The sequence below is a fragment of the Apium graveolens genome, chromosome 5 (genome assembly GCF_009905375.1).
Source record: "Apium graveolens cultivar Ventura chromosome 5, ASM990537v1, whole genome shotgun sequence".
NCBI lineage: Eukaryota > Viridiplantae > Streptophyta > Magnoliopsida > Apiales > Apiaceae > Apium > Apium graveolens.
This window is the reverse complement of record NC_133651.1, coordinates 298,898,899-298,921,975: the sequence shown is the minus strand read 5'-3', so window position 1 is coordinate 298,921,975 and position 23,077 is coordinate 298,898,899. Positions and strand designations below refer to the sequence as shown.

General features: G+C 34.0%; 4 protein-coding genes across 4 annotated transcripts; 2 read left to right on the top strand and 2 right to left on the bottom strand.

The window, feature by feature from the left end:
• The first annotated feature begins 8,339 nt into the window (after positions 1-8,339).
• LOC141661090 (uncharacterized) lies at positions 8,340-8,852 on the top strand. Its single transcript, XM_074468072.1, has 2 exons — positions 8,340-8,440; positions 8,513-8,852. The coding sequence occupies exons 1-2, from the start codon at positions 8,340-8,342 to the stop codon at positions 8,850-8,852; spliced, it is 441 nt and encodes a 146-aa protein (XP_074324173.1).
• A 1,465-nt stretch (positions 8,853-10,317) lies between these two features.
• Positions 10,318-11,517, top strand: LOC141661089 (putative F-box protein At3g16210). Its single transcript, XM_074468071.1, has one exon. It carries the CDS (start codon positions 10,318-10,320, stop codon positions 11,515-11,517), a length of 1,200 nt encoding a protein of 399 aa, XP_074324172.1.
• A 3,463-nt stretch (positions 11,518-14,980) lies between these two features.
• LOC141661088 (uncharacterized) lies at positions 14,981-16,142 on the bottom strand. Its single transcript, XM_074468070.1, has 2 exons — positions 15,476-16,142; positions 14,981-15,261 (listed from the first exon to the last, which is right to left on the bottom strand). Exons 1-2 carry the CDS (start codon positions 16,140-16,142, stop codon positions 14,981-14,983), a joined length of 948 nt encoding a protein of 315 aa, XP_074324171.1.
• Positions 16,143-20,166: 4,024 nt separating this feature from the next.
• On the bottom strand, positions 20,167-21,436 carry LOC141723356 (PR5-like receptor kinase). The gene is given in 2 exon segments (XM_074525145.1): positions 20,167-21,398; positions 21,401-21,436. Coding segments are annotated over 2 exon segments (918 nt in total). The 3' UTR covers positions 20,167-20,516.
• Between the last annotated feature and the right edge of the window lie 1,641 nt (positions 21,437-23,077).

Here is a 23,077-nt window from a genome sequence, read left to right as displayed (position 1 = left end):
CGTTATGCACGGAAATGTACGAATTACATGCGTTTTGGGTTTTTGCTTCAACACAGATTGACCACATCGGCAACCAAATCAGGTGTGAAGAAGTCTATCTTACAAATCATTGCTGAATCGAATAGATTGTTCCAAAGCAATCGCCTGAACCCTGGTCTTAATTATTTTGGAAGAGTGAAACATACAGGGAGGAGATGGGAAGATGCTTGAATTATTCGCTGGGAAATATAATGCATGTTTTAAAAGTGTTGGGGATGTGCCAGACAAGGGTCCAGATTTTGAGGGGTGCTATTTTGGCACTTGGACCAAAAATTTGTGCCTTTTAGGGCATTTTTTCCTCTTTTTGAGCATGTCATGACGTACTCAACATAAGTCAAGAAAATATCAAAAATATTATGACGTAAGGGTTAATTTACTCCTGATTAGAGGTGGCCAGACGAGCGGGCCGACCGAGCCATGCCGAGTTTTTGGCGGTCCGGTTCAATACTCAATTAACTCGTGAACAGCCCGTGGAAGTGAACGAGCCATGCCGTGCCGTGCCGGTTTGACGAAATATTAACCCGTGATCGGCTCATGAATTAAACGAGTTAAGCGAGTTACATGGGTTACACGAATTATTCGGTTCAAGCGAATCAGCGAAGCGAATTATTCAGTTTGTTCTGTGTGTAACTGTGCATAACAATTACAAATCCACTGATTTTTTTGTTTTTTTATTATGAATGTTGGTGACTCAGAGAAACATAATTATATTTATGTTAATGTTTTTCTTTGTACAACTGCAAGTCTACAACTTTTTTTTATTCATTACTCGTAGTTTTAAAACTAGCAAACAAAAACATAAAAACACAAACGGAAACGTTGCTGTGTTGATTGTTACAATAGAGCAGGTGAAGCGCGTGCCACCAACGCAAGGGTCGTGCCGAATAATTCACCAACTCGCGGGCTGAGCCGAACAATTTCTCATTTGTTTATTCGCAGGCGGTTAGGCGGGCCGGTTCCGGTCCGGTTCCGGGCCAGTTCCGGGCCGGTTCCGGTTTTACAACTTCCAATTCATGTTCGGCTCGAGTAGTGCCGAATAATGAACCGGCACGTGACGAGGCGAGTTAGGCGACTTTTTGGCGAGCCGAATTCCGATCGTGCCGAGCCAAACCATTCGTTTGGCCACCTCTATTTGTGATGCAACTTAAGCCAAAGTAATTAATTAGTGGTAAACCGGTAATTATATGTTACACTCTTTTACATCAGAGAAAAATTGGTAGGATTACTTTAACAAAATCTTTGCATGCAAACGTTCACATTTTTTTTGTTTATTTTCTCAAAAATCTTTCCTAATTTTTTTAAAAAATAACGTGACTCATATGGCGGGTTTTAATTTGTGGACAAATATTTATATACACGGGGTTCATAATATTATTAGGGAATTTGCTGTACATGGGAAAAAAATCTAAAAAATCTAGTATTTCTCTTTTTATTATCATAATTTTTAGATATTATCCTTCATTGTCATAAAGGGTGAAGATATAGAGAAATCATTATCCAATTATTAGTCATCTAAAATTTATTTTGTTCTTTGATCCAATTATATTATATTTATTTTGATCTATTTATTTCACAATAAATTACACGTTATAATTAAAGAAATGGTAATAAAATATAATGATCAATGAAAGAACATTAAATAGTAATATGAGGTACCTTCTTATTTTTAAGTTTCCTTCTGTACAATAGTAAATAGATAGATTTGTAGACAAGATTAGCACATAAGCATATATGTAAGAGAATCTTAAATCTACTAAATATATAAGTAAGATCATCAGTGTTTTAAAACTTCCTGATTCAACCGATTAACTCCCTATAAAGTACGTCCCAATCGATTTGATTTTAGAATTTCGATTAATCCTTATTGGATAACAATCTTCCCCAATTCCCGAATTTTACAATACTGGATAATGGTGTTTTTTATCATTCAATCTGATAACAATGTATTTGAAGATATGTATATATACCATAATATAAAAACTCTTTATAATAAAAATTCAATGTTGTATGTACCAACAGTACTGTTGAAGACTTGAAGTGAAGAATATACCAGCAAAATGTTAAAATTCGGAAGGGCGACACGGTCACCATTAAGTAAAGCTCACGAGGCCACATATTTAGGACTTTCATGTTATACTAGACTATGATCTCTTTTAATCTATAAAGAAGGGCAGACAATCAAAGCTTCTTTATCTTTGATCGATCCTTATTAATCAACCCTATTATCACTAATCTATAAATATAATGATATCTGAGCAGAATCTCTCTCGCTCTGTCTCTTTTGTCTTAATCAAAACCGACAAAAAATAGGCGTAAATCTTGAAGATGTTAGATTATTTTTATAATCTATATATTACGGGCTTACAAATTAAAATAATTATATTTAATTGTTTGTTCTATATTTGGACTAATTACGTGGTTTAAAATAAAGAGTCCAAAGACATCTTATTGGGTATGTGCTATGTAATGTGTAATTAGGCTACTATATAAAGAACATAATAAGGTTTTGGTCCCCAAGACTATTCACAACCTATACTCCTCCATACCATCAGTTTGAGTGAGATACGGCTAGAGGTGGAAGATCAAGTCCCACAATCCGTAATCAAACAAGAGGAATCACAAGTTCCACGATGAAGTCTTTCAACCATATTTATATTTAAGAGCTATGGAATCAGGTACGCTTCCGCACTACAATTTTAAATTGTAACCTTGACAATATTGCATAAGATGATCCGTGGTTATGTATTTATTTATATCTAACAAGTGGATATGGGGTTTTAAGTTTTTTGATCCTTTGTCAAAGTCCTTTTCTGAAACGGGAAATGCTAAATTTCTTGAGGATGTTGTGTTTGAGGGGAGAGATAAAGTTAGGGATATTGTCTTTAAGGAAGAATCTGTTTCTTTGCCTCATGTAGTTCAAGACAACAATGTGGATATGCATATCGCACCTCCTACTGCGACTCGGAATAATGCTCAAGAAGAGAAAACTCAACAACCTCAAGAAGAATTGCCACTTAGGCGATCCACTAGAGAAAGAAGGAGTGTAATTCTAGACGATTATATTGTATTTCTTCAAGAGCATGAGTTTGATATAGGGGTAATGGAAAATGACCCTGTCAATTTCCAACAAGTCAAACGAAGTGCAAATTGTGAAAAATGGATTGATGCCATGAATGATGAGATGAAATGCATGAAGGTCAATGACGTTTGGGATCTTATTGAGTTGCCTGAAGGTGTGAAACCAATTGGTTGTAAATGGATATTTAAAACCAAAAGGGATTCTAAAGGCAACATCGAGAGATATAAAGCACGTATGGTGGCAAAAGGTTATTCTCAAAGGGAAGGCATTGACTATAAAGAAACTTTCTCTCCAGTATCATCGAAAGATTCTTTTAGAATAATAATGGCACTTGTGGCTCATTTTAATTTAGAGCTACACCATATGGATGTTAAAATAGCTTTTCTCAATGGTGACATTGATAAAACCATATACCTGACACAACCAGGGAACTTTGAAATAAGTGATTCAAAGTCTATGGTTTGTAAACTTATAAAAATCCATCTATGGTGTAAAGCAAGCTTCCCGTCTATGGAATCACAAATTTCATCAGACTATTGTCTCATACGGTTTTGAGTCAAATGTTGTTAAAAATGCATATATCACAAGTTCAATGGGAGTAAATTTATATTTTTGGTGCTTTATATCATTGACATATTATTGGCATGTAATAATTTAGGCTTATTGCACGAAACTAAGAGATTTCTATCAAATCGTTTTGAGATGAAAGATCTTGGTGATGCCTCTTTTGTATTAGGAATTCAGATATACCGAGATCGCTCTCGAGGTATCCTTGGGTTATCACAAAAGAGCTATATCGAAAAGGTACTTGCCAGGTTTGGCATGAAAGATTATGCACATATAAGTAAACCTGTTGCGAAGGGTGAAAATTTTAGTCTGAAACAGTGCCCTAAGAATGACTCGAAAGAAAAGAGATGCAGAACATTCCATATGCTTGGGCTATTGGGAGTCTTATGTACGCTCAAGTTTGTACCCGGCCAGATTTGGTGTTCATTGTGGGTATGTTAAGCAGATACTTGAGTAAACCCAGAATGGATCATTGGATTGCAGTCAAAAGGGTTATGAGGTACTTGCAAGGAACAAAAGATTATATGCTTGTTTATCGGAGATCGGAAAATTTGGAGGTCATTGGGTATTCCGACTCTGATCTTGGTGGTTGCATAAATATGAGAAAATCTACTTCTGGTTATGTTTTCATGTTAGCTGGGGGAGCTATATCTTGGAAAAGTGCTAAGCAGTCACTCATAGCTCAATCTACCATGGAAGCAAAATTTATAGCTTGTTATAAGGCAACCAATCATGCTATATGGTTGCGGAATTTTATCACAGGATTGCGGGTTGTAGATGGAATTGAAAGGCCATTAAAAGTATACTGTGATAATCGTTCTGCAACTGAGTTTTCGAACAATAATGGAAGCTCTGAAGCTTCAAAATATATAGATATTAAGTATCTAGTTGTTATAGAGAGAGTGCAAAATCAAATAGTATCCATTGAACACATAGGAACAAACTTTAAGCTAGCAGACCCACTAACTAAAGCTTTGACACCTAAGGTCTTTCATGGGCATATTGCTCATATGGGTGTTGTCTCGTTGGAGGATGTTCAGGTTTAGTGGGAGTTTGTTTTTTTGTTTCTTGACACTAACTACTATGATACATTATGTATTTTCAGTTCTCTGTAGAATGAAGTTATTTTTATTATTTTATTTATTCTCTCTGTTGCTCTAAATGAGTTATCTTTAAATTGTGGTTTGACATAAATATTGAATGAAATAAGTTTGATCTCACTAATGTATTTAAGGATCAATTGGAAATAGGCATGATTGAGATCACATTGCATATAATTTCCTGTTACACATCCATTCTTGATCTATGTCATTGAATATATTTGTGTAGTGATCATTGATGATCAAGTTACGCTAATGTGACGAAGGTCGCTTTGGTTCTATATTTATATATGAGATGGACCAGATTGTTTTATGAAGATGTTCTAAAAGATAAACAAATTTTGTACGCACATATGATTATTGAATGTAATTGTTATTTAGAGTAATTTATGCCCAAGTGGAAGATTGTTAAATTATTTTTATAATCTATATATTATGGGCTTACAAATTAAAACAATTATATTTAATTGTTTATTCTATATTTGGACTAATTTAGTGGTCTAAAAAAAGAGTCCAAAGACATCTTATTGGGTATGAGCTATGTAATGTGTAATACCCATAGTAAGCCTTATTAGGGTTAATGAGGTCTAATTAGGCTACTATATAAAGAATATAATATGGTTTTGGTCCCCAAGACTATTCACAATCTCTACTCCTCCATTCCCATCAGTTTGAGTGAGATACGGCTAGAGGCGGAAGATCAAGTCCCATAATCCATAATCAAGCAAGAGGAATCACAAGTTCCACGATCAAGTCATTCAACCATATTTATATTTAAGAGCTATGGAATCAGGTACGCTTCCGCACTACAGTTTTAAATTTTAACCTTGATAATATTGCATAAGATGATCCGTGGTTATGTATTTATTTATATCCAACATAAGATATTTCGTATTTGCTATTGTAACTACACATTCAAGCAGTATAAGTCCAATAAAAATGTAGATTATTAAACTATTAAGCATTTCTTCTAAAACCACAGTTGACAACCTTTTGTCTGTAGCTCCAAGGTTTCCTATTGCGTTTCGATATACACACTTAACCTTAAATTCACTTATTTCTGTTTTACCGGACCATTAGGTTTAAATTTTGTCATCGTCTATAAAAAATTATGATTATTTAAGAACCAATATATTGATTAGAATATTGTAAAGCACCGGTTGTGTTTACATGCAGATGCTAATCATACACCTCATGAGTTTACTCGTCACTCTTAGTTCCTATTTTAAAAGCCCGAGAAAGTAAAATGATTTCCTTAAAAACTGTTGATGTGACCTCTGCATCTATCCACTGATTCGCTTGATGATGATGATTTCATCTCAATTAATCTAAATTCGGCAGTAGTGAAAGGGAAAAAAACACTTAAAGTGGAATTCGAGTTTCTCTCAAGTGATAACCAAACAATGTTATTTGTTGATGAGCTATTTTTTGATTGGAAGTTATTTCCATTTTGGCAAACTCAACAGTTCGAGAAATCAAAAGAGGCAGTGAAGGCGGAAGACATCAACCAAGTGGAGAGTAAAATAAGTCGATTTATTGATAATGACCCTTCTCCTAGACAACCTAAATGCAATGTTATGTGGAACGAGTTGCTAAGGCTGAGAAAATAGTGTTCATTTACTTTGTCACCGTCTTCATTTTCTTCTCCCTTTTCATCCACATCCTCTTTAAAGTCTCTTGGTTCGAGGAACAAGGAACAACAGGCATACCAAAAGGATTAAGAAGGGGCTGGAAAGGACTAAATCGTCAAGCATTAGAATAAGGCCTGTGGTTAATGTGCCAATCTACACACAAGGAAGGCCTAATGTGGTTCCCCCACTATTTTCGTTTGGAAAAGGGAAACTTGAGAAGTAAGTTTAACAACCCAACTAATTTAGGCATCTGAATTGTGGAATATTGCAGCGGAATGTAAAGTCAAAATGCAGATGTTGAAAGGAGCTTTCCAGAATGGTTAATGGGCCAATCTGCACACAAGGAAGGTGTAATGTGGTTCCCCCACTATTTTTGTTCAGAGTAGGGAAACTTGAGAAGTAAGTTTAACAACCCAACTAATTAAGGCATCTGAATTATGGAATATGGCAGCGGAATGTAAAATCAAAATGCAGATATCCAAAAGAGCTTTCCAGAATGGTATTGCTAATAATTTTTGAACAAATATTCAATTTAATATGAATTTACGAAGTCAGGCCGCCCAAACATAAATTTAACCAACAGATTATACAAAAAGCAGATTTTGACCTATTTACGAGCAGAGTTAAAAAAATACAAACAACGAAAGTTGTAGATAATTGAAATATCGTTCCAAGGAGTCTAAAATTACAACAATTAGGTAAATAACAAATTAGATATATAATTTACAAGAAATCAGAGTTGCTGGAAATCATGCATACAAATTTTGAATATTAATACGAATACGAAGTGGAAGATAAAGATATTCATACCTCGAGATCTTAGTTATCGGGAATGTTAACGATTCCAGAATCCCAAATCATAAGAACCCCAATTCCACAAACTCCAAATTCATAACCCTCCAAAAAATTCTTGATGTTCATCCCTAACTCCATCTATTTTCTCTCTCCCTCTCTCCTCTCTTCTCTGATGAAAGTAAAGCAAACCCTTATTTTTTTAGCAAACCCGAACTCTTCTCTTCCATCTTTCCCTTTTTTTTATTAAAACCCTCACTCTTTTTTAATAAAAGCTTTACCATTTTTTTAAACTAATACTCTTAAAACAATATTCTGATTATAAATAAAAAATAAACTTATACACTGATTTAATTAAAACATATTGACACTAATAAATAATTAAATTAAATAATCCTACTAAAAATAATTATAAAATATCGGGATGTTACAGTAAGAGTGAAGCAACACTAGACATTCTAAAAGATAGAATTTTCCGTAATGTTATCTTGTAGTTCTTCATATTCAATTTCATTTAGGCTATTCTTAACCTTTTTTCTCTATTTCGTTTCTTTTTTGTCTTGTTTGGTGGTTGTTTCATGTGGTATTGGATCTGATTGATAACCATGTAAGTGATGACTTATTTTTCATCAGATATTATATCTATATTTGGCCTCAATTTGGATCAATTACAATTTTACATTTTTGGAGCCAATGGAAAAAAGATCCATGTAATTGGTAGCTCAACTTTCCATCATGCATGAGCACATAATTACTTATTAGAGTAAAGCCAATGGCGTGCTAAATTTAAGTATAGCTATTGCAATAATATAGCACCAAAAAGTACCTTTTGGTGCTAAAATAACACAATATCTCCAATGGTTGGTTCTATATTTAACTAAATTTGTTTCATATTTAACTAACATTTCCAACTACTCCATATTTATGTTTTATAGTTTAATTTTCCCGTCTAACTTTCACCAACCTTCATTCAATTTTTTCACCTACAACTTTTAATATGATATATGATACTCACTTGTTACCACTGTCTACACATTCAACTTTTAGTCATGAGCAATTTTAAAAAAAAGAATTCAAAGAGGAGATTTTGATAATGATTCATCCGATGAAGATGAGCATACAATACTTCAAATGGAATTGATGAGCAGCTACCAACAACAGCAAACAAGCAATGACGAACAAAAGGGTTATGTTGGTTCCATCAGTGGTCGAGCTTTCATCCGCCGTGATAAGTTTGCTGCTAACGAAGGAATACAATGAGATTATTTTTCTACAAATTCCATTTTCAATGACAAAATGTTTAGGCAACGATTTCGGATGACAAAACCACTGTTTGAGAGAATTTTAATTGAACTCCAACAACATGACAATTACTTTATCCAGAAAAATGATGCTACAGGTGCCACTGGTTTATCCGGTATTCAGAAGATGACTGCAGTAGTAAAGATGCTTGCATACGGGGCGCCGACTGATAACATTGATGAGTATGTAAAGATTGGAAAAAGCACTGCTAGTGAATCACTTGAAAAATTTTGTAGAGGGGTTGTGGAGATTTTCAAGTTAGAGTACTTGAGAACTCGTAACGCAACTGATATTGCTAGGCTCTTGCGTGTGGTAGAGAATAGTGGATTCCTGGGATGCTAGGTAGTTTGGATTGTATGCACTGGCAGTGGAACAAAAACCTTCCAAAATTATTTTTAATAATTCAAATTATAATATAAAAAATTAATTAATAAACCATGAAAAGATTTAAAAAACAAAATTACAAAAAATAATACCAAATCATAATTTGGATTAAAGGTGGCAGTCGAAGAAGTTTTGTAAGATCAAAATCTAAAAATGAATTTTCAGGGACTAAGAGAGGCAATGCCAGTAAGTAACTCGGTTATATCAATCACTTGAAAAACAATTTTGAACAGAACATATCTACATTGAAAACTCAAAATAGATTAGTTATAAATTGACTAAAGCAAAAAAGATACATAAATAATGAAAGTAAATAACTAACCCCACAAAATATCTTAACAGATGAAATTATGTAATAGTTTGTCCTTCACGCCTTGAATGACCACGAATCGATATTATGTCATCTATATTAGGTACTTCAATAGAGTTCTTAACACAAAAATTCTTAATATCTTCTAAAAATTTGTCTCATTTATCTTCTCTTAATGACTGCAGTTCCATTTTCATAACTCGAACCATAGTCATGGCATTTATAATATTTTGAGTGTTTTGTTTTAAAGTTTAACTATCTAAATTTTGAATCATTTGATATAATACATACAAAATAATATGTAAACATTTAATTTCGTTAATCTCAATAATATATAATTACCGTCTTTTATAAGTTATTTTTTAGAAAATAATAAAATTATAAATGGATAACTAGTCCGTGCATCGCACGGGTTATAGGGTAGTATAGATATAACATTACATTTAGCACACTATTGGACATCCTCCTACTATTACTTACAGCTCTAACTAGATACTTATAAATACGAAACTGAACTATATAATTGTAGCATTCAGAGCGATTTAGACAGAGTAGTGTAAGCTGCATATCTTGTATTAATTACTAATTGTTAAGGCAGTATAAAGATAGACATGTTACGCGTATTGATTGATTATGCAACACGCTCCATGACATCCGGATCCATTGTATAGTCCGGACATATAATGTTATCCGAACCCTTTGGACCGTTTCCTCACAACACTTTCTGGGTATGTACCGTTCATAAGTCTTCTGGGTTTGAGTCTTACATGTACCCTGTCTATATATGTATACATCTCTTTATAGGTAATTTTTCTTTTCACTTTTGAGATCTTATTTCTATTTCAAATTTAGAAAAGGGGTTCCAGACAAGCCTAAAGGCATTCAGTTCCTCATGGCGCGTCAATGTAGGTGTACTGAAGATTAATTAATTGGATAGGATAAGATAGTGATACAAAAACCATGCAGAATTTTTTTTTACACCTACTTTCTACATATAGCCATTACAGGTGAAGTGTAAAGGCAACCCATTCCCTACATAAAACCAATTCAATTTAAAAAAGTGTCCTGGAGACAGCAAGTACTCACTAATCCTGAGGCAAGCCAAGTCGAAAAATGAGTGCATCGAAACTGCTTAAAGACATTCCTGATGATATAGTATCCAAAATTCTCCTACCCCTGTCTGTCAATGATTTACTTCGATGCAAATCAGTTTGTAAATCCTGGCTCTCAATTCTCTCAGACCCTCGTTTTGTCAAATCACAACTCGCATTCTCAAATGAAACATCTGATGATCGATCTTGCATCGCTCACACCTACACTCAAGGCGATGACTCGGACACCACAATGTCACTGGTGAACCTCGATTCTGGTCAACTTGTTGCTGATCTGGACTTTCCTTTTCCTCAAGATGAGTTTCCGTATATGCCTCCCTCTTTAGTATGTCTTGTTGGTTCTGCTTGCGGTATTGTCTGTGTTCGCTGCAGTTATCATAGTATATTTGACATTTACCTTTGGAATCCTGCTATTAAGATGTCAAAACTTATTCCCGAGGGTAATATTCGTGGTGATGAGCAGAGAGTGGTTTTAGGCTTTGGTTTTAATTCGATTGCTGATGATTTTAAGGTTGTTAAGCTTGTTTCTGCTAATAACATCTTTTTTGCTGAGGTCTATTCTACTCATACAAACGCTTGGCGAAACATTGAGCCTGGTCCAAGTGATTTTCCTACAAGCGAAAATTATGATGCTTATGCCAAAATATTTGATGTTTGTGTCAACGGATTTTTATGTACTACTGGAACAAATGGCATGATTGCTTTTGATTTGGATGCGGAGGTGTTTAACTGCGGTATTAAGTTGCCTGTCCCCGAATTCAATAATTTCTATCATAGTACTCGCATAATCGAATACAATGATTCTGTTGCTGCCATTTTTTGGATGAGTAAGTATGAGGATCCTGCCAAAATGAACTTGTGGTCGCTGGATGACGAGGCATGCCTTACTGGTGATGGAATTCAACCATCATGGACTCTAAGGCAAAATATAGATGTAAATTGGAAGGTGGACTTTGTTCAAGGATACTTCAACAATGGTGATTTCCTACTGCAAGAATATGATAACTGTTATCTGTACAACCCCGACAATGGAGAGGCCGATTTGTGTACCCCCGGAAATGAACAGGCCAGATATTTCATGAATGCATTTTTTCATGGTCAAATTTTCAGGTATACAAAGAGCCTTTGTAAAATTGCTGGATTCACAAAAGTTCACTGGACCTGGAACATTGATGAAGATGACAGCGAAGATGATAGTTAGGGACAAGGTATTCTTGTTATGGTTCATGTTGGCAACAATCATTGTCACTGTATTTGCTTTTATTAGATTGCGTTGTTATTATATCTGCTTTAATTGTCTACAATCTTTGTTTGCTCTTATGTTCCTTGGTCCTTTTTTTAGGGTACATGGAATTACCTACTGTTACATACTATATGCCGACGTAGTTAACTATATGATATATAAGCCATGCCTATCCTTGCCTGCAATTTTTATCTCTGATCTTTACATTTTAAAGACATATACAACTAGTTGATCTTCTATTGATACTTTCCGGACCATTTATGTAACTGGTGTGTACTATCTAAGTTCAGTTAACTATATTGATTAAAATGTTCTTGTAAACTGATGCATTTTCTTTGACACACTATAAGCTGATGTCTTGAACTCTACTTGTTGAGCTTTATCCCTGATCCTTGATAAACTTTGTCATTTACGTTCTTTAGAAACAAGTAACAATCAGCAAACTAAGAAGAGGATGAACATGAACTTTATGTAACAGACTCCATTAATGAAAACTAGTAGAAGTTCTATACATTACCACTGAAGAAGAAGAAGAGCTAAACTTAGAGAGAAGCACAATTGAGAGAGTTTATTTTTACAGATTGTATCTTAGCCATTAAGCTTGCTAACCAACAAAAAAGAGTAAACACTACTTTATAACCAACTATGTCTAACTAACTTTTACAGCTGTCATATGGTGGCAAGTGGGAGAGGAATATGGAAGTATATTCTGGTGTGCATGATTTTCAGCATAACTAGTGTGTGGAGCTGCTGTAGTAGCTCCAATACCCCCCTCAAGTTAGGATTGGATGAATCAATCAAGCCTAACTTGGAAAGTAAAAGATTGAACCGAGGTGAAGGTAAAGATTTTGTAAGAAATTCTGCAAGCTGAGCATTAGTAGGTAAGTAAGCCAGCTGAATGAGCCCTTCCAAAACTTTGTCACGAGTAAAGTGGCAATCGATTTCGATATGCTTAGTCCTTTCATAAAAGACTGGATTCTTAGCAATATGTAAAGCAGATTGATTGTCACAATGAAGAGTTACAAGAGTCAAATCTGTTATACCAAAATCACTAAGCAGTCTAACTAGCCATGTAACCTCAACAGCAGCACAAGCCAGAGCTCTGTATTCAGCTTCACTAGAAAACTTAGGAATGGTAGACTGTTTCTTAGATTTCCAAGTTATAGGTGACTGTCCCAGAAGTAAAAGATAACCAGTGATTGATTTTCTAGAATCAGGACAAGAAGCCCAATCACTGTCAGAGAATGCCTGAAGACTAAGAGAAGAGGATGCCTTGAGAAAAATTCCTTGACTAACAGTATGAGCTACATACCTGAGGGTATGATGAAGAGCCTCAAAATGTGTAGAACAAGGAAAGTGCATAAACTGACTTAAAGTTTGCACAGCAAAAGAAAGATCAGGTCTTGTATGAGTTAAGAAATTCAATTTACCAACCAAGGATCTATAAAGTTCTGGATCTGGAAATAATGTGCCATAATCTGCAGACAATTTTAAAGTAACAGGTAAAGGAGTAACAACCCTTTTATGAAGATCAAGACCACAATCTGAAAGTAGCTCCTTAGTAAACTTATGTTGAGTAACAACAATACCATCAGTGAGGTAGCCAATTTCCAGTCCTAAAAAATAATGCAGCTTGCCCAAATCCTTAATGCCAAATGCAGTGTGCAAATGTGATTTAAGAGACTGTATGGCCAACAAATCAGTGCCAGTCAGAATGATATCATCAACATAGACAGCAACAATACAAATACCTGAATCTGAAGTCTTAGTAAAAAGACTGTAATCATTTTTAGACTGGATAAAGCCTTGTAAAATGAGTTCAGCAAGTAGCTTAGAGAACCATTCCCTGGATGCTTGTTTAAGACCATAGATTGACTTAATAAGCCTGCAAACCCTATTGAAAGGATTTGGAATGCCTGGAGGAACTCTCATGTAAACCTCATCATGTAAATCACTATGGAGGAAAGCATTGTTGACATCTAGTTTGAAAAGAGACCACTGCTTACTAGCTGCAACTGCTAACAAAGTTCTGATAGTAGCCATTTTAACAACAGGTGAAAAAGTTTCTAGATAATCAAGACCATACTTCTGATTGAATCCCTTAGCTACCAACCTTGCCTTACACCTATCCAATGAGCCATCAGCCTTTAGTTTCACCTTATACACCCATTTAGATCCTATGGCTTTCTTTCCTTTAGGTAAATCAACTAATTCCCATGTTTTATTTTCTTGAAGAGCATGAATTTCCTTATTCATGGCTTCAATCCATAAGGGATTAGAAGAAGCTTCCTTATAAGAGCTGGGCTCAGTAATTTCACAGGAATTAGCAAGAAAAGCTTTATGAGTGTCTGGCATAGAGGAATAATTGATGAGATTACACCAAAGAGTATGATTGATAGCAGCATGACAACAATAAGAATTCAAGTATGAAGGAGGTTTGTGTGATCTGGTAGACTGTCTAGGAGGAATTGATAAAGAGTCAGTATGAGAAGGATTTGATGATGAATTATGCAAAGGAATGTCATCAGAAATATCAGTAGAAATATCAGGTATAACAGTGTGTGTAGGCAAGTAAATTGTATCAGGGAAAAAGAAGATATAGAAGTGACAGGTTGATTGTGAAAGGGAAAATGAGTTTCATGGAATATAACATCTCTGGAAACATGAATTTGAGAATCACTTAAATCTAGAACTTAGGATAGCCTAGAAACACACATGGTATAGCCCTAGGATCAAATTTTGATCTATGAGCTTTAATAGTACTCATGTAGCATAAACAACCAAATGTTCTGAGAGAAGTCAAATCAGGATGTGCTTTGTGAATTTTAAAATAAGGAGATTGAAAATCCAGAGATCTCAATGGCATTCTATTAACCAAGTATACATCACACAACATACAATCACCCCAAAATTTAAAAGGTACCTTTGACTGAAAAAATAAAGCTCTTGCAGTCTCCAACAGATGCCTATGCTTCCTTTCAGGAATTCCATTATGTTGTGGAGTGTACACACAGCTGCTTTGTTGTAAGATTCCCTTAGACTCACAAAAAGATTTCAAAGCACCTTCAATAAATTCTTTAGCATTATCTGATCTGAAGGTCTTAATTGAAGTGTTAAACTGATTTTCAACATATATGGTGAACTTGGATATAACAGCAGTTGTATCGGACTTATTTTTCAATAAATGTACCCAATTAAATCTGCTGTAGTCATCTACAATTGTCAAAAACATAGTACAGCCAGATGGAGTCTTAGTTTTATAAGGTCCCCATATATCAAGGTGAACCAATTCAAATATATTTTTAGTTTTGATACAACTATGAGAAAAAGATAGTCTAGTATGTTTTGCTGCAGGACAGACTTGACAAATGTTTTCTTTCATACATAGCTGAACATTACAAGAAGGTAAAACAAGTTTCATCTACTGAAAAGGTAAATGTCCAAGCCTTAAATGCCACAGCTTGACATCTTCAATAGTTGACAAGCAAGCAACATTGCATATGTGAGATTTATCAGCATCTAGAAGTGTGACTTTATGATTTTGAGCATCCACAGAGTATAGACCAGCTTCAATTTTACCAAGAGGAATCACCTTCTGTCTCTGAGAAGGGAACTGAAGAATACATTTATCATGAGTGAAAAGAACTTCACAAGATAAATCTTGACAAAGTTTGTGAATAGATATGAGATTAAATTGAAACTCTGGTACATAGAGTACATTATGCAGAAAAATATCAGAATTCAATTGTACTCAACCAATATGAGTTACTTTAACTTTTCTGCCATCAGGAACAACAATTGTCATTGAGTGTAGTTGGTGTAAAATCAGAAAACGAATTCAAGTTTGAACAAATGTGATCTGTGGCACCACTATCAAGAATCCAAGTAGCATTATTGGAAGAAAATAAACACTTGCCTGCTAGAAAAGCATGACTAGTTGAAACAGTATCATTGTTGGAGTTAACCCGATGATTGTTGAGTAGTTGTATAAGCTGGTTGTATTGCTCTCTAGAGATTACTGGATCTGTAGTGTTAGAAGAAGAATCACTCAATTGATTCTGAGATATAGCAGCAACTTTCTTTTCTTTAAACTTAAATCCAGGTGGATAACCATGGACCTTAAAACATCTCTCCAAACTATGTCCTGAAATCTGACAATGAGTACAATAGTAAGTCCTTTTAGCATTTCCAGAATTTGGAGCTTTCCCTTGATTAAAAACATTAGGCTGCCTTTGAGATTGAGATGCATTAGAATATCCTCTGAAATTAAATTTGTTGTCATATGGCCTCTTTTCTGCAATAAAAGCCAATGATTCAGTCTGAGATAGCCTAAAAGCCTGTGAGATAGCTGGAATTGGCTCCATCATCAGTACATTTCCCCTTGCAACACTAAAGTTATCATTGAGCTTCATCATGAACTGTATTAATCTCTGTTCTTGTTGTTTTTCAACAATTCTTTTAGTCAAATTACAAGTACAGTGATTACAGGTACAAGTAGGCAAGGGACTGGTGTCATTGATAGCATCCCATACAGATTTGATTGCAGTAAAAAATTCAGATATAGATTTAGAACCTTGACTCATTTCAGATAATTATTGTTCCAGAGAGTACAATTGTGGCATACTAGTATAACCAAAACGTTCATCCAAGTCTGACCATATCTCTCTTGCAGACTTGAAGAAAAGCACACTCTTAACAATAATATCATCTAGATTAAACAATAGCCAGGAGCAAACTAGATCATTACATCTATCCCAGGCTTTTCCTTCAGGTGTGGTATTAGAAGGTCTAGTTAAAGATCCATCAACAAAACTTAGTTTGTTTTTAGCAGAGAGACTTAGAATCATCGATCACTTCCAATTAGCATATCCAGTGCCATTGAACTTAGTAGATATAAGCTGTGATGAACTTGCATCTGAAGGATGTATGAAATATACGCTAGCAGGATCTTGATTAGGATGTAAGTTTCTATTATTCGCCATTACCTCAGTAGATTAAACAATAAGCAAAGAGTAGAGAAGAAATTAAAACTTAAGAGATTTGGAACAATTGCACCTGATAATAGAGAACAGTGATGTATCATACGAAAACGCCATTAGAGATCACAATCAACGAAGAAGATGAAGAATCTATTCGAAGAAGATGCAACACGTTCGTAAAATCTCAAATCAACGAAGCAGGCTCTGATACCATGATAAACTTTGTCATTTACGCTCTTTAGAAACAAGTAACAATCAGCAAACTAAGAAGAGGATGAACATGAACTTTATGTAACAGACTCCATTAATGAAAACTAGTAGATGTTCTATACATTACCACCGAAGAAGAAGAGCTAAACTTAGAGAGAAGCACAATTGAGAGAGTTTATTTTTACAGATTGTATCTTAGCCATTAAGCTTGCTAACCAACAAAAAAGAGTAAACACTACTTTATAACCAACTATGTCTAACTAACTTTTACAGCCGTCATATGGTGGCAGGTGGGAGAGGAATATGGAAGTATATTCTGGTGTGCATGATCTTCAGCATAACTAGTGTGTGGAGCTGCTGTAGTAGCTCCAATAACCCTCTCCTGCATTTTATCCCTGCATCCTCTCCTGCATTTTATCCCTGATCTTTCCATTGTGAAGAGATCTACTTGTTTAACTTTGGATACTTTCCATCTCATTTTATGCTACTGGTGTCTAATCTATCTGTGTTCAGTCAACTATCCATACTCTTTATTAATAACCGAAATTATGTATAATTTGGTGCTAAAAGTACCAAAGTACTAAAATTTGTACTTACTTGACATAAGTTAACTTCTATTCTCAATAAACTTTGTTTTTAACACAAATCGACTTCTATTCTTTTGTAAATTTTATTTTCTTTTTAGTTAGTGTTTATCCAATCGTCTATTTACTTTATAAAATAAAAATATTTTTTAAACAATTTGTGAATTATATTAAAACTCTATTAAGTTACGTTAAATTAAGTGAAATAACTTATATTTATTTTTAATTTTAGAAAAACTACAACTATTAAGTAAATTACTAACACGAATTGACTTATATTCTCTGTAAACTTTATTTATTTACAAATTATATTAAAAAATTATTAAGTTACGTTAAATTAAGTAAAATAACATATATTTACTTTTATTTTGAAAAATTACTAACTACAAAGTAAAGTATTAACACGAATTGACTTCTATTCTCTGTAAACTTTATTTTCTATAGTATTATTTTAAAAATAATTAAGTAATAACAAATGACTTTAGTAACCTTATTAACTTTTAAACTGAAAATTATTGATTTAACGATTGTATTTGTTACTGTCCATCACAACGTTTATTTACTTAAATTAAAAAATATATTTTAACAGTAACAAATTTATGAGTTGTATTTAGACTATATTAAGTTATATTAAATTGAGTTTAATAACATCTATTTACTTTTAATTTGTAAATTAATTTTTATCAATAATTAAGTAATATTAAATAAATTATATTGAAAAGACTAATTATAAGATGATTATCAAATTATATTAATTAATATTAAATTATCTAAAGAATATATATTTGGTTCATCAAATAGAGATACAATTCGTTTCAAAAAAAATAAAACTAATATGTTAGATTTCTATATCAAGTAAAACAATGCAAAATTAGAATTAATGGGGAAAATTTCATAACTGATAAGATTCTTTTTAACCATATAACTATTTTTTGCAAGTATCAATTTAATATTGATATTAATATATTAATTTTATTTCGTGTTTTGCACAGATTATGAATAATTCTCTACAAATATTAATTCGACATTTTTAGTCTCGGACCAGTGTGTCGCACGGGTTATCATCTATCTATACTAACAAGTAAACCATATTTTTTTTTGACAAATGCAGAAAGTTTTCATTAAATTGAATATGGTACAGTCGGGACAAACCCCCAACTGTCGATACAACCAGGTGGTAAAACAAATAACATACTAAAACAATTAGATGATTTGTTTCCTCATCGTTTAACACATAGAATTTAAAAATTCTTGAAGGTAAAAACGAAATCAAAGACATCACAAGCGATCCAAATTGCACCAGCATCTCTGAAAATAGCAACATCGTAATTGAGCATATCACATAAAAACTATGATTAACCCAATGTTCAGAAACACCAATCACATAAAATGAGATTGGAGAAGCGGAACCCCAGCTATCTACATGTCGGACACCAGCTATAGACATGCCGAAGTCACCCCGACTATCTACATGTTAGATACCAGCTATAAACATGCCGAAAGTGTAAACTCATGAAAGATGAACAATCTTTGGTTGTAAAAGGTGAGCTCTTGCACTAATCACTATTGTCCCAGATTCAATGCAGGCTTTGCAGATCACCAAAAATATCAATAAATTCATCCTCAACAGATCCAGCACCAGATAAACCCAAACATGACTAAAAAATATATAAGAAACTCTCCAAAAGGAGAGATAAGACATGCAATCCAAGAGGAGATACACACAAGCACCCAAACAATTGGGTTTTATTGAAACAAAATTAACAAAAATAAAAGAGAATAAAAGGGTCGGGGTTTTCCACCGGAAAAAACCCGTGGGAGCCCCTCGATTTACTTGAAAATGGACAAACCCTAGAAGAGGGGAGGAAAGGAGGGAGGCAGCAGTGGTTTTTTTACCAAGGACTTTCGTTTTTAAAAGACCTTTATGTTATAAGGAAACCATTTTCAGGTTCTAAATCTTGGTACTCACTGGAAAATTATACAACTATTTTTAAAATTTTATGTAATAAAATCTCAACTTACAAAAATTAACTTCTACTCTCCCTAAATTTTATTTTCCTTCAATTTTTATATGTTGCTGAACATTCAAGCGTCAATTTACTTTAAAATAATCGTATTAGTAAGTTAACATGTCAGATTTATATAAGTAAATAATGAGATTCATGCATAACTAGAACTATACGGTTAAATTTTAGGTTACACTTAACTTCGATTTTTTTAACTAAATATTTTAACAACATTTTATATATTATATTTAGATCTGTATTTTACACGGATTATGAGTTTCAGTTTTATGCAAATAATAATTTGATACTATTATTTTTAATTTCCCACCGGTGCTTCGCACGGGTTACCAACTAGGAACTAGGATTGATTAAAATGTTCTCGTGAGCTGATACATTTGCGTTACGATGGAGATTAATGTTCGAAAAGTAAAATTCGTGTATGGTTAGATATCACATAAAACCTGGATCCCAGTATAAGCTGATTACCGCTGTTGAGTCGGATCCAGAATCAGCTGCAGGTTTGATCCTACCTTCCATGTGCTACAGGTAAGCTAGTTAGGACCAAAAAGTGAATTCTGGTTAATGCATTTATAAAGTATAGTAGAATTATTAGCAGTGGCCCGTTGCTGGTTACACATCCGCAGCTCAAACTATATAAGCATTAGCAGCAGATGTATTAACACAAATGGTAAATTTAATTTCTAAACACATCAATTTATTAGAAGTAATTGATACTATGAGTATCTGCAGACTACAGTGCCTAATGGAAGAATCGAAATCAACATAAGGTGATATGTAATTGCCAAATTGACTAGTGCCAATGTAAGTTTCAGTCTCAGAACGAAGAACTTAAACTTATGCTTCTTCATCTTGAGTCATTAAAACAAGAGATGATTCTCGAAAACAAAATATTTGCGCTAAGTAGGACTTCGTTTAGGAGCAATTTTTAGATCTGAACTGGTGAAGTTACAGTTCTTTCCTTTAGCTTGGTAGATAAAATAAAGTTTGAATACATGACACATATGGAAGTGTACATTCTGAAGGGGAAGGATGATCAGACCCGCTAACTGCAATCGATGTGCTATAGCCAGCTTATGAAATCCTTCAGTCCTATTACAAGTATTTCCACAATATTGTTATTAACAAAACTGGGGATTTGTTACCTTTTAAGTCCTTAACTATGTCGTTGAAATAGTATCTAGAGGCTCTATTGTGGACTCTAAGAAGGGCCTGGTTGGGATTTTCAGGGACTCCACATTCCCTTCTAACATTTCTAATACCCCCTTCATAGATGGTCTTTCTGAAGGATGAGTTTGGATGCACCACAACCCAACTATCAGCAATTTTTTTGTACTTTGGTTTTCTACCTCATTGGAGATGTCATCTAGCCCCATTTGATCAGCATTCAGCTCAAGGCGATCATATATCCAATTGGGGAAGTACTTTTCACTGCTACAGTTATTAATTTCTTCCTGTGTATTGGTTTTGGCTCCAACCATTTCTAAGATCATCATTCCATAACTATATACATCAGACTTGTGAGATACCCCTCCAAAGTTTCTTGAAAATACTTCTGGTGCAATGTACCCTGGTGTTCCTCTCATGTGTTGCATTGATATGATACTCTCTTTTCCTAAACATAATTTGGCAAGCCCAAAGTCTGATATTTTTGGGCAAAACTCTTCATCTAAAAGAATGTTATGAGGTTTAATGTCAAAGTGCAAAATTCGTATGCTGCAACCTCGATGCAAGTACTCTAACCCTCTAGCAATTCCAAGTGCAATTTCACTTAGTGTGTGCCATCCCAGTTGCACTGATGAGGATTTCCCGTTTGATATAAACTTTTCCAAAGATCCATTAGGCATATACTCGTAGACCAAAGCTCTTTTAGAACCCTCAAAACAAAAACCTATGAGACTGACAATATTGACATGAGAGGTCCTGCTAATGCTTGCAACCTCATTGAGAAATTCGTCACCATTACTTTTTGTGTTAGAAAAAATTTTCACCGCCACAACACTGTCATTTGGTAACTTGCCTTTGTACACGCTACCATAACCTCTCCTTGGCCTAGCTTGAATTCGAAAGAATGTGTCATTTTCTTGATATCATGATATCTAAATCTTTTGGGGGCAAGATTTCCATGCAAATATAGTAAAGCTTCAACCTATTCAGAATCTTTGTTTGCCGTTTCTGATAATATAACTTTTTTTACTACATGTGCATTTACTCCAGAATTCACGTGTAATATAGAGTAAAATGCATTATGTGTACTAGCATCGTAGCCGATATACCACTTGCAATACTACAATTTCAAAACTATCATTCGAAATACCAGAATTCACATGTTACATTTATGCACATTCTCATTTCAATTAACTTTTTGTTGGATTATTTTGAATAGATTCAAATTGATCTTTAATTATTTTTTGTCCTAAAACTTATATTTTAATTTGTGTAACTCCTATACTAATGAGCTACTTTTAATTTCGTTCATTAATGTGGAGGTTACAAATTAAAGACTTTAAGTTATAATTATTTCTCCCCCTTATAAGAAAAAAATCTTTTGCTTCATTGTAGAGGATGGAAAAATAGATGCGATGCTACTTTTATCCTTTTCTTTCATTCTTTTTAGAGTTCTAGGTTCTACTCTTGTGAGATAGTAGCGGTGTTTGTTCAGTTCGTAGAAGGCGGGTCAAATGCTTGAAAATCACCTTTGTTCGTTGTATCCTGGAAGACAGAAATCCATCAAATTTCATGTACCACACGGAAGGGGATTATGTGTATTAAGGAGAGCGTGATTTTCACCTGACTCGAACATTTATCGGTATATTTGATATTGATTTTCTGATTTAAAGTATACTCTTTATTTTATACTCTCTCTATCTCATTCATTTCTATACACTTTCATTTTTTTAGATGTCCCATTCAATTCTATATATTCAAAACTTACCAAAAATAGTGAGAATTTAATAATATACAAATCAACCACATCCACTACTTTCTCCCCCTACACTCACTTTATTCATTAAATATTGACCGGTCCTACGACTTTATCCAACTTTATATTATTTCTCACTAAATTACACCTTTTTTTTCTCTCTCATCCCACTGCCTTACCAAAACTAATATTATTTTAATTAATTTCTTGTCCTCCGTGCCCAAACCATTTATATAGAAATGGTTGGGACGGAGAGAGTACTTCTTAGAAGCTTAAAATAGATAACCCAATTCATATCAATTAATTTAATTGATAAATTAGTTAGTTCGAATTCTATTCGGGAGTGTAGTAAAAAAAAAATCTATCATAGGTAACCCGCAGCCGCTACCCTTTGGGTGTGCACTGGGTAAACCCTACGGGCTCACGCAATAGCCTGCAAATCACGTGAACCAAGGTAAACCGCATTTAAGCGACAGACTCCGACTCAAAAGCATAATCATAAATTCTCCTCCCGTGGGATTCTAATCCGTGACCAAGAAGATAGTTAACCTCTCTTTAACCAACTGAGCCAACCCTTGCGGGCGGAGTGTAGTAATTCGATGGCACTTGTTTCAATGAATTGTACTATTTTAAGTTGTTGCGATATGCATGACATATTTATTTGTTCTGCCAGTTGATACAAGCTATCAATATATTTGATTTTTTTTTATACTTCCATGTGTTAATTGTACTCAGTTTTAATATTACTCACTTGCTGTTGTGTTTCGTATAAGAGTATGAAAAGGTTCTATATTTATA